Source organism: Culex pipiens, chromosome 3, assembly GCF_016801865.2.
Source record: "Culex pipiens pallens isolate TS chromosome 3, TS_CPP_V2, whole genome shotgun sequence".
In the NCBI taxonomy this organism is placed as follows: domain Eukaryota; kingdom Metazoa; phylum Arthropoda; class Insecta; order Diptera; family Culicidae; genus Culex; species Culex pipiens.
Genome location: NC_068939.1, coordinates 31,344,443 through 31,357,296, shown reverse-complemented (window position 1 = coordinate 31,357,296; position 12,854 = coordinate 31,344,443). Strand labels below are relative to the sequence as shown.

The window sequence follows — 12,854 nt, the reverse complement described above, 5'->3', positions numbered from 1 at the left end:
GAGGGCGACCCGCTGGCGGACCATCCTAAAGGGGCGGTTGAACCATACAAAACGGCGTATGTGGGGCGGATGAACGGCGGGTGAAACATTTCAAGGCAAACCTGGGCGACCCCGGGGCGGGTCGCTGGCGGACCAACGTCACGATAAAAAACGTTACTTAATCCACCTAGGTGAATGGGGGCTTCCTCTTCTCGGTTCATACACAAATTTTTATATTGAGAATGTACATGTATAATATACATTGTATATATATAGACAATTCGTTGATTGAGTTCTAAAATTCAACTAAATTGCTAATATTATTATTCACAATGATAAAGCTTAAATTTCTGGGTACCATGACACTTTATACAACCGCAAAGGATTTAAAATGGATTTTTAAAACAATTTAAAGTAATAACTTTGCGATCCTTTTTGACAGAAAGCATATTACTTTATAAAGTATATAGTCTATAGACTTACTAAATTGAATGCTATTCTATCCCAGTAAAAGTAAAATACGCCTACGGTCTGTCGACGAAAATCCATGTGAACAATGCATGCGAGCTGTCTAATGCTGACACGGCGTAAAAACTAATGCAGTGCTCGAACAAGTCATAATTTCCGTAAACTCTCTCCATCTCTCGCATTCCGCTCTCACATTCCGTAGCTAAAGTGAAAATTTAAGAAAGGGTAAAAAGTGTATCGCTAACGGAGTCGATCGATGGCTCAAGGATAGGTATCTAAGAACGCGATACATATTGTCATTTCCCGAAATGACTTGACTTGTCTTGGCTTGGCTAAGACGTTTTTGAGGCTATTTTGGACCTGATTTGAGGTCGGGTGAAATATTTGCATGCTGGACGCGATTCACAAAGGGAATTTTATTTCCTAAGATGACATTCGAAGCACGATGAAAAATGCTTTCGAATGAAGTATAATAGTTGTGGGTTTTTTAGCCGGATGGGCGAACCAGCATGTGATAATGCATTGGTATCGTCAAAAATAGCAGTTTAGCGCAGATATTAACGACTAAGCTTAATAATTCGTCGAGATATGTATCTCAGTGGATTGGGTTTTGAAAGAGCTTTCCAAAAATGTGCAACATGCCGACATTTCGGTTAATTTTGGCCTCGTTTTAGTCGATTTGAAGGTGGCTGAATGCAAACAGTTTTCTTAAAGTGGCTGTAACTTTGGCAAATTCCAATGGATTTTTGTCCCGTTTCAGCCCGGGAAGGAGGACATTCCAGACTACCTAGTTATGCAAAAATGAAGCAATTTTGAAAAATTTTCATCGTTTTTTGTTTTTCAGTTTTAGGTTTGCAAATCGTTTTTCTTAAATATCTTTTGACAGGAAAGTGCTACGGGGAAGATTTTCAATAGCGACTTATCGGAAGCTAAGAGGGATCGAATGCAACCGGAAGTGTCCAAATCCGTTCAGCCAGTTCCGAGAAATCGCAGTGACATTTTTTGGCCAATTTTCAAGTGATTTTATATGGCATTCCTCGGAGAGGAAGCCAAAACTCGGGTTCCCCCAAAATAAAATAGTCTGCCGTAAACCAATTGCGACCAGTTGGTCGCGTTCTTGTTGCACTCTTCTCAGCAAGTCGAGTTGGCGTAGTGAGCTAGGGCGCGCCCCAGAGTTTTATTTTTGCCTGTGGGTTCGAATCTCGTTCTCTCCCGCTCGCTCTCTGAGCTGATTTGTTTTTTTTTTTCTCCCTGCGCGTTGTCGAGCAATCTTCCGGCCGGAAGGTGCTCGACTTGAGTTTTCGAGCAATCTTCCGGCCGCTCGACTTTTGAGGCTATTTTGGACCTGATTTGAGGTCGGGTGAAATATTTGCATGCTGGACGCGATTCACAAAGGGAATTTTATTTCCTAAGATGACATTCGAAGCACGATGAAAAATGCTTTCGAATGAAGTATAATAGTTGTGGGTTTTTTAGCCGGATGGGCGAACCAGCATGTGATAATGCATTGGTATCGTCAAAAATAGCAGTTTAGCGCAGATATTAACGACTAAGCTTAATAATTCGTCGAGATATGTATCTCAGTGGATTGGGTTTTGAAAGAGCTTTCCAAAAATGTGCAACATGCCGACATTTCGGTTAATTTTGGCCTCGTTTTAGTCGATTTGAAGGTGGCTGAATGCAAACAGTTTTCTTAAAGTGGCTGTAACTTTGGCAAATTCCAATGGATTTTTGTCCCGTTTCAGCCCGGGAAGGAGGACATTCCAGACTACCTAGTTATGCAAAAATGAAGCAATTTTGAAAAATTTTCATCGTTTTTTGTTTTTCAGTTTTAGGTTTGCAAATCGTTTTTCTTAAATATCTTTTGACAGGAAAGTGCTACGGGGAAGATTTTCAATAGCGACTTATCGGAAGCTAAGAGGGATCGAATGCAACCGGAAGTGTCCAAATCCGTTCAGCCAGTTCCGAGAAATCGCAGTGACATTTTTTGGCCAATTTTCAAGTGATTTTATATGGCATTCCTCGGAGAGGAAGCCAAAACTCGGGTTCCCCCAAAATAAAATAGTCTGCCGTAAACCAATTGCGACCAGTTGGTCGCGTTCTTGTTGCACTCTTCTCAGCAAGTCGAGTTGGCGTAGTGAGCTAGGGCGCGCCCCAGAGTTTTATTTTTGCCTGTGGGTTCGAATCTCGTTCTCTCCCGCTCGCTCTCTGAGCTGATTTGTTTTTTTTTTCTCCCTGCGCGTTGTCGAGCAATCTTCCGGCCGGAAGGTGCTCGACTTGAGTTTTCGAGCAATCTTCCGGCCGCTCGACTTTTGAGGCTATTTTGGACCTGATTTGAGGTCGGGTGAAATATTTGCATGCTGGACGCGATTCACAAAGGGAATTTTATTTCCTAAGATGACATTCGAAGCACGATGAAAAATGCTTTCGAATGAAGTATAATAGTTGTGGGTTTTTTAGCCGGATGGGCGAACCAGCATGTGATAATGCATTGGTATCGTCAAAAATAGCAGTTTAGCGCAGATATTAACGACTAAGCTTAATAATTCGTCGAGATATGTATCTCAGTGGATTGGGTTTTGAAAGAGCTTTCCAAAAATGTGCAACATGCCGACATTTCGGTTAATTTTGGCCTCGTTTTAGTCGATTTGAAGGTGGCTGAATGCAAACAGTTTTCTTAAAGTGGCTGTAACTTTGGCAAATTCCAATGGATTTTTGTCCCGTTTCAGCCCGGGAAGGAGGACATTCCAGACTACCTAGTTATGCAAAAATGAAGCAATTTTGAAAAATTTTCATCGTTTTTTGTTTTTCAGTTTTAGGTTTGCAAATCGTTTTTCTTAAATATCTTTTGACAGGAAAGTGCTACGGGGAAGATTTTCAATAGCGACTTATCGGAAGCTAAGAGGGATCGAATGCAACCGGAAGTGTCCAAATCCGTTCAGCCAGTTCCGAGAAATCGCAGTGACATTTTTTGGCCAATTTTCAAGTGATTTTATATGGCATTCCTCGGAGAGGAAGCCAAAACTCGGGTTCCCCCAAAATAAAATAGTCTGCCGTAAACCAATTGCGACCAGTTGGTCGCGTTCTTGTTGCACTCTTCTCAGCAAGTCGAGTTGGCGTAGTGAGCTAGGGCGCGCCCCAGAGTTTTATTTTTGCCTGTGGGTTCGAATCTCGTTCTCTCCCGCTCGCTCTCTGAGCTGATTTGTTTTTTTTTTCTCCCTGCGCGTTGTCGAGCAATCTTCCGGCCGGAAGGTGCTCGACTTGAGTTTTCGAGCAATCTTCCGGCCGCTCGACTTTTGAGGCTATTTTGGACCTGATTTGAGGTCGGGTGAAATATTTGCATGCTGGACGCGATTCACAAAGGGAATTTTATTTCCTAAGATGACATTCGAAGCACGATGAAAAATGCTTTCGAATGAAGTATAATAGTTGTGGGTTTTTTAGCCGGATGGGCGAACCAGCATGTGATAATGCATTGGTATCGTCAAAAATAGCAGTTTAGCGCAGATATTAACGACTAAGCTTAATAATTCGTCGAGATATGTATCTCAGTGGATTGGGTTTTGAAAGAGCTTTCCAAAAATGTGCAACATGCCGACATTTCGGTTAATTTTGGCCTCGTTTTAGTCGATTTGAAGGTGGCTGAATGCAAACAGTTTTCTTAAAGTGGCTGTAACTTTGGCAAATTCCAATGGATTTTTGTCCCGTTTCAGCCCGGGAAGGAGGACATTCCAGACTACCTAGTTATGCAAAAATGAAGCAATTTTGAAAAATTTTCATCGTTTTTTGTTTTTCAGTTTTAGGTTTGCAAATCGTTTTTCTTAAATATCTTTTGACAGGAAAGTGCTACGGGGAAGATTTTCAATAGCGACTTATCGGAAGCTAAGAGGGATCGAATGCAACCGGAAGTGTCCAAATCCGTTCAGCCAGTTCCGAGAAATCGCAGTGACATTTTTTGGCCAATTTTCAAGTGATTTTATATGGCATTCCTCGGAGAGGAAGCCAAAAACTGATCGTGCGCCAAATTGTTGCAAATTTTATCCGCCAGCGGGTCGCCCGTGGTCCGCCAATTCAAACGCCCGCGGATCGCCAGAGCGGTTTGGCGGTCCGCCAGCGAACCGCCGGCGGGCTGCCCAGTCAATGTGGGATAGAGATGGAGCTACAGGGAAGAGATCCAGCACAACACAGCTGTCGAAGCAAAAATAATAGACGAGCAGCAGACGTTCGTCCGTTCGTTTGTCGTTCTGTGAATGCGATGAAAATGGAACGATTGAGGAGGAGTTGAGGGTTGCAAAAAAAGAAAGAAAAAAGTAAAACAGTGCAGTCTCCATTTGCGGTACTACACAGCTTGGAAAAGCAGCATCCCACATTGACTGGGCAGCCCGCCGGCGGTTCGCTGGCGGACCGCCAAACCGCTCTGGCGATCCGCGGGCGTTTGAATTGGCGGACCACGGGCGACCCGCTGGCGGATAAAATTTGCAACAATTTGGCGCACGATCAGTTTTTTTATCGTGACGTTGGTCCGCCAGCGACCCGCCCCGGGGTCGCCCAGGTTTGCCTTGAAATGTTTCACCCGCCGTTCATCCGCCCCACATACGCCGTTTTGTATGGTTCAACCGCCCCTTTAGGATGGTCCGCCAGCGGGTCGCCCTCGATATGCCTCCCATAGAAAGTACATCCGCCTAAAAAGCCCTAACCGCCTTGGCTCGCCCTCGACCCGCCTCTCATATACGGTTCGACCGCCCCTGTAGGTTGGTCCGCCAGCGGGTCGCCCTTGATACGCCCTTCATATAAAATTCATCCGCCCAAAAAGACCCAACCGCTTTGGCTCGTCCTCGATGCGCCTCTCATATACGGTTCAGCCGCCCCTGTAGATTGGTCCGCCAGCGGGTCGCCCTTGATTCGCCCCCCATATAAAATTCATCCGCCCAAAAAGACCCAACCGCCTTGGCTCGCCCTCGATGCGCCTCTCATATACGGTTCAGCCGCCCCTGTAAATTGGTCCCCCAGCGGGTCGCCCTTGATACGCCCTTCATATAAAATTCATCCGCCCAAAAAGCCCCAACCGCCTTGGCCCGCCCTCGATGCGCCTCTCATATACGGTTCAGCCGCCCCTGTAGATTGGTCCGCCAGCGGGTCGCCCTTGATACGCCCCCCATATGAAATTTTAACGGCCAAAAAGCCCCAACCGCTTTGGCTCGCCCTTGATGCGCCTCTCATATACGGTTCGACCGCCCCTGTAGGTTGGTCCTCCAGCGGGTCGCCTCAGATCCGCCCCCTATATGAAGTTCATCCGCCTGAAAAGAACCAAACACCTTGGCTCGCTTTCGATGCGCCTCTTATACACAATTCGTCCGCTTTTGAGGTTGGTCCGCCAGCGGGTCGCCCTCGATACGCTTCCCATATAAAGTTCATCCGCCCGAAAAGCCAAACCGCCTTGGCCCGCCCTCGATTCGCCTTTCATACAAATTTCATCCGCCCAAGCAGAATACCCGTTCAGGTTCCTTCAGGATTCTGATTGTGTTGTTTCAAGTTCATCTAAAACTGAAAAAAACACAAAGTGCCTTATATAGAAATGCAGATGTTTGTAGATTTTTGTGTGCTGAAATTTAGAAATAAAACAAAAAGGGAAAAAAATATTTTCAAGCACATTCCCTGCTCATCCAGCTGAATTTTGTTCTCAATACATCTTACGTGCGTTGTTAGTTCATTGAGGTGAAATGAAAAAAAAAAATAAAGAAACAAAAAAATACATTGATAAGAAAATTTGTTGCGAAGATCTATCAGTTCCTGCAAATAAAAATAATTCTTAAACTAATTCTTAGAAACTAAATTATTTAAAATGTTCATGTATTATTGGTACTTACATATAAAAAGGCAACGTATTGAATGTTAACAATTCTACTAATCTAATCGAACACAAGCGCAGCGAATCCGAAGAAAGTATCCTGGAAGAACATATGATTAGATTACACCCCATGTTCTTTTTTGTCATTAAATTTTATCATATCCAGAGTTTTTTTTTAAAAGGTCCTATAAAAATATGGAAGACAAAAAGTTAAAGGTCCTTTTAAAAAAAACTCAAGATATATTGTATGGGGGAATGGTAGATATGAATATAAAAATAATTCTTACAGTGAAAAGATAAATACAAATAAGCAGTAATTTTAAAGATGATTCCGAGAAGCTGCAAAACAATTAACTATAATTAAAAAGACAAATGCTCCAGATGGTTCCATTGCTGAAAGAAAAGGATTATGATAGGGAAGGATATAAACATTTAAATAAATCATATAGTTAATAGATAAAAATGTATGCAGTAAAATTGAAGAAGATTCCCGGAAGCTGGAAGAAAGATAATTATATTTTAAAGACAAACTCTTCAGAGGGTTCCATTGCTATTTCAGTAACTGTCGTTAGTTAATGAAATTTGATCATATATGATATGGAGGAATGGTAGAAAAAAGGGCAAGGAATAGGAATGATTCAAATAAATCAAATGAAGAATAGATAAATACATATAAGCAGTTCATTTATAAATGATTCGGCAGTGCGTGGCCGAATGGTTACGCTGTCCGCTTTGTAAGCGGATGATTCTGGGTTCGATTCCCGTCTGCTCCAACCTTCCATCGGATGAGGAAGTAAAATGTCGGTCCCGGCCTTGGTTGTTAGTCCGTTAAGTCATTCCAGGTGTAGGAGTCGTCTCCATGCCATAAGTACAAACAACACACCAAACCAAACCTACTCCAGTGGAATCGCTGGCGACGGTTGGACTCGCAATCCAAAGGTCGTCAGTTCAAACACTGGGGTGGAAGGTTCCTTGGAGTAGAAAGAGGTTTGGGTGCTCTCCCCATTCAAGCCTTCGGACTCCTAGGTTCGAGCAAAAACTTGCAATAGAGACCACAAAAGACCCGGGGGTCGTTAATGTGAATGGTTTTATTTTTTTATAAATGATCCAAGAAGCTGTAAAAAAAATTTTAAACACAATTTAAAATGATACTGTTGCCACTAAAATGATAATTGAAAATAATTGAAATTACTTTTTACCCACGTCCTGCATCATGCACACCTAAAAAACGTCAAACAAAAGAAAGACAAAAATCGCTGCTGCACCACTTATCGCCTCCACTGCTGCACGCAGAAAAATAAGGTATATTTGAATCAACAAAACGTTTTGTTGATGTGAAAATCAAGATTTTTGTTGAATCAAAACAACAAAAGATTTTTGTGGAATTGAGAAAATCAAGGTTTGTTTCAACGCAAAATCGGCGTTGATTATATTCAACAAAAATGTTGTTGAATCAAACCTCGTGCAGGCTGATTCTACAAAATATTTTTCTGCGTGTGGCACTGAACCCGCAACCTTTGGAGTGTTAACATTCACACAAAAAAAACATTAAATAAATTGAGTAAACATTGCCACAAAATCTGCTTTGTAAATACCACCCCGATACTCTTCAAGAGGTTTCCCTTAAAGTAACTGGGAAAGATATACTTTTTACCAAAATGTCCACCAAATTTCCATACAAACAAACAAATAAGAACAAATCAAATCATACACACAAAAAAATATTACTGTAATGGCAAAAGTAACTTACTGTTGAAATAAAAAGTGGTCAAAATTTGCTCCATTAAAAGTTTTTTTCTTGTTTTGAATATGAAAACTTTTACTGCTACAGTTTTTAAAAATCTCATTGCTAACTGATTTAAAAGTTTTTACTTTTAATTCGACTACATAATTTCTTTCATTTCGTCGTTCTCGTGTAACCGTGTACGCCTAAGTACAAAATGTAAACAAACATTTTGGTAGTGCCGGTGGTGAGTGATTTGTCCACGAAGCGAATCAAATCTGGACGCGGCCACAGCCAGGAGTCGGACGCGGACACAGCAGCGGAAGGTGGGTGGTGCCGGTGCGGGACGAGGTCGGGGGGAAAGTTGGTTTTCGAAAAAGGACAAGGCCAGCTTCCTGCAGGACCTGCAGCTGTTTCACGACCGGAGTTGGTAAGAAGGAAGCTTGGGTGTTTGGTGGCGTTTGTGATTAATTTTGTTTGTTTTTGTAGGACGCAGTTTATGCGGTTGCCGAAGATCGGAGGTCGGGATGTGGATTTGCACCGGTTGTATTCGGTGGTGGTGGCCAGGTGGACGAAATTGAAGTCGAAGCAGATTTACATCCGCTTTTCGAACAAGTACGATAAAGTAAATTTTAACGGTGATGAGAAGGATCTGACGGAAGAGGGAAACGACGAGAAGCGCCATAATCGGAGGTGGTCAGCGCAGATGTTGCACTCGGTGCCGGCGGTTTACGACCATCAGCAGCATTATGTGCCGGAAGTGATGACGGGACAGTGTGGGATGCCCTGAGGGTCCGGAGTCCATTTTTCGTTGCGGGAAATGTTTGACGATTATTACCTAAACATCCAGAAGAACAGTTTGCACCAGTTCTGGATGGACCGTCTGTACGAAAGTCGCAAGTCCTGGAGTTGACGTACTCGGATTACTTCCAGAGGTTCGAGCGAGATCCGACGAACCTGATCGAGAACATCTACCTGCAATACCGAAGAAGTCACCGGTGAGTATTAAGAATGTGCTCCGTGTCTCACCAATTTCATTTACTTTCAAACTCTTTCAGCAACTTCCGCCCACAAACGCAGCTTCGGCGGGATGAACTTTGACGGCGAGTTGGAACATCTTTGTCATTCTCGAAAGAGGACGAAGTGATCGGGAACTATCCGTTCAGGCGCTTTACTTCCCAGCCGGAAAACGTCGACTTCCCTTCCCGAATCAACAACCAATGGCCAACTCCTCCAAGCCTGTCCTGATGATGGCCGGCAACGAGACCACCCTGTTCTCTACAACGCTGTCGCGCTCCAAAATGAAGGCCGCGATGTTGCTGCCCTACGAAACGTCCATCCGTAACCTGCTCAGCCTGGGGTCTTCGGACGCGGAAGTTGGCTAACCATAAGCAGATGCGTTAAATACAACAATAAAACGAAAACATACTGTTTTAATATTAAAATATTGAAATAAAATCCATCACATTTTTCGAAAATCATCACTGTAATGTTAAGTGTTATTTATTCTTACCATAACAAGTTTTTTCTTATATGAAAAATAAAAAACTTTTACCGATACAACGATTTTGTTCCAGAAATGCATGGTAGTATCAAAAACTTTCCAACTTTTAAATTAAAAAGTTTGAACTTTCTACGAATATTCACCAACGCGAACTTTTAATCCAACGAACGATCTTTTTAAATTTAGAGTATTTTTTCTTTGTGTGTAACAACAATGAAACATATCAAATTCTAAGTATTCCAAATGATTGCACATCTGCCAACAATATTTATAAGGGGTGTCACATAAATTACACCAACAATTACGATTATTCTTGCAAAACAACCTTCAATCACCATTTCAAACGCACTTTTTACTGTTTGTTTACATAAGTAAACAATCTAAACATCACAACACTTCTCCCAACACAAACTTAACAACGAAAATCAGCAGCCGCCGATTAAATAACAACACCCACCGAAGCTCGTTGAAAACTGACTGAAATGTCAAATTCGAAATAAATTCCTTCAGATGCAAACCGCCACGGCAATCAGCCTTTGACTCGCCGCGGCGATTGAGGGGCGAACGATATTGAAACATTTCAGCGATCAGTTTGAACCGCCCAGGCGATGCGCCCATGGCACGCCAAGGCGAATGGAGGGCGGACGAAATTGAAAAATTTCAAATGTCAAATTTCAACCGCCCAGGCGGCCCGCCCTCGGTCCGCCAGGGCGGTTCTAGGGCGGACCACACGATCAGTAACGGCCGCCGATGCGTAACGTCCGCACTGAGTTAATGTGGGATTGCTCTTTGTAGTCAGCGCAGTGCTGCCAGCAGCTGCGGGAACTAATTGCGGTATAATTAAACCTTCAAACTGTCACTTCCGCTCGGAATTAACCCAAACTCGGTCCGTGGATCGCTTTTTGCACTGCACTTGCTCGATTCACTGTGGACTGTGACTGCAGTGGTTCCTTGTCTTTGAAATGTTGGTATATGTTTGTAACAATTTGAGAAACCCTGCCCGCAAATTGACCATCACGGAAAACTTGCTTCGAAAACTCGGCTAATGGATAAAGTACGATGTGAAAAGAATACTCCACCCCCTACAACCTCCCCCTTAATAAGTCCCGAGAAGCAAACCCCAATCAACGACAGGCGATCGTCGTCACGTCACACGCAAGAACGCGATGAAATCAGAACCTAATGACTCTTGAACACGTTTAATCGCTTCGCTTTGCTTCTTCTGCTTCTTCATCGACCAACCTCAAGCGAGTCCTTATCGTTCACATCCGAGATCGACGGGGAAAAAGGAAGTAGTTGCATCCTGGCAAGGTCAATCCCACATGGAACCGCTCACAAAGTTACACTTTATCTCAAACTGTGTTGGCTTGGTGTTATCTTTGCCATAAAATGAACTGATTCATGACTTTGATCCATGTTTCTTCGCTCTTTCTTCTCTCTGAAATTTTCCCCTAGGACTCTATCTGTACATGCTGGTTGTGGAAACGTTTTCCGGCGATAATCTGCGGTTCAACATGTACGCGGCCATCGGATATGGTAAGTTATGCCAATATTTAATTATTTTCCTGTTATTTTCAGTTTCATTGTGCAAATTCAAACTTTACCATTGATTTCGTTCATTCGATTTTTTGTATTTTTTAATCCGGCTGAAACTTTTTTCGTGCCTTCGGAATGCCCAAAGAAGCCATTTTGCATCACAAGTTTGTTCATGTAATTTTCCATACAAATTTGGTAGCTGTCCATACAAAAATTGATGCATGAAAAATCAAAAATCTGTATCTTTTGAAGGAAATTTTTGATCGAGAATTGGTGTCTTCAGCAAAGTTGTAGGTATGGATAAGGACTACACTGTAAAACAAATTTTGGTGATTTTCAATTTCACTTTTTGTCACTAAAACTTGACTTGCAGAAAACATATTTTTTTATATGTTTATAAGGCTGGTACAAATATTTTTAAAAGTTTTTGTCACCCCCCCTTCAAAATTGGCCCGAAAAATCAGGGGGCAAAAAAAAATATTTTTACAATAAGCTTCAAAATTTCAATGAAAATTCAAGTGCAACCAGCTGAAATCAAATTAAAATACATTCTCCTGCGTTTAAAATCATTTTTAGCATGTTTGGGTTTATTAAAAAATCTTAAGATATTTTGAAAATTTTCGATGCAAAATCTTTTTTTTCGATACAATTTTTGTTTTTGTCAGATCTTAGATTTTTTGAAAACTAATGATTGCAAAACAACTGAACTAGTGTAAAATGCATTTTAAAACACTTTTTTCATTTAATGTAAAGACTATGGCTTGTTATTTAAATTTTTATATTTTTTTATTTTTTTGCCCCCCCCCTTGACCTCGGCCAGGGCCGAGGGACAAAAACTTTTTTAAATATTTGCATCGGCCTAAGGGGGTAATTCTCCGCCAACTCACACAGCAGTTGCCCCGACCCCTCTTCGATTTGCGTGAAAGTTTGTCCTAAGGGGTAACTTTTGTCCTTGATCACGAATCCGAGGTCCGTTTTTTGATATCTCGTGACGGAGGGGCGGTACGACCCCTTTCATTTTTGAACATGCGAAAAAAGAGGAGTTTTTTCAAGAATTTGCAGCCTGAAACGGTGATGAGATAGAAATTTGGTGTCAAAGGGACTTTTATGTAAAATTAGACGCCCGATTTGATAGCGTACTCAGAATTCCGAAAAAACCTATTTTTCATCGAAAAAAACACTAAAAAAGTTTTAAAAATTCTCCCATTTTCCGTTACTCGACTGTAAAAAATTTTGGAACATGTAATTTTATGGGAAATTTAATGTACTTTTCGAATCTACATTGACCCAGAAGGGTCATTTTTTCATTTAGAACAAAATTTATCTCGGAAACTGTTGATCCGATTTTCACATGTAGATCGACAAAAAAGTCAGAGGTTGGTGTGAGCACACACTTAATTTTATTTAATATCTGTTTTCAGGGCATTAAAATATACATTTTAATCTATTATTAAAACAAATTTAAAGACATTTGGTTGTATCATTGCCGAGATATTGCTATTTGATGCTAGCAGTTTCAAAAAACGGGTGCCACGATATCTCAACACTGCCTTGACCAAATCGGCTCAAAATGTTGGTGAAGACTCGTTAAACCGGTTCTGTGTGACGCAGGCCGATTTTCAAAAAACTAATTTAAAAAAAAGATAGAAATATTTTTGTGTTTCTCATATAATTCAATTCAATTCAATTCAATTGTGTTTTTATTTGAATTTAACAGTTCTGCTCCAGGATGTTACATTTGCAATTCAGAGATTTGGAGAACCTTTCAACTGAGATCAATTCATAAGCCTTTGCAG

General features: G+C 41.6%; 1 protein-coding gene across 9 annotated transcripts in view; it reads left to right on the top strand.

Moving 5' to 3' along the window:
• LOC120422320 (diuretic hormone receptor-like) overlaps window positions 1-12,854 on the top strand; it is a 185,981-nt gene that overhangs the window by 106,424 nt on the left and 66,703 nt on the right. For all 9 annotated transcript variants that reach the window (XR_008212426.1, XR_008212427.1, XM_039585710.2 and 6 more), the window contains one exon: window positions 10,978-11,058. Coding sequence is in view for 7 of the 9 variants with exons in the window: in XM_039585710.2 (XP_039441644.1) it covers window positions 10,978-11,058 (81 nt within the window). In the remaining 2 variants the exon portion in view is untranslated. The remainder of the gene's footprint in view (window positions 1-10,977; window positions 11,059-12,854) is intronic.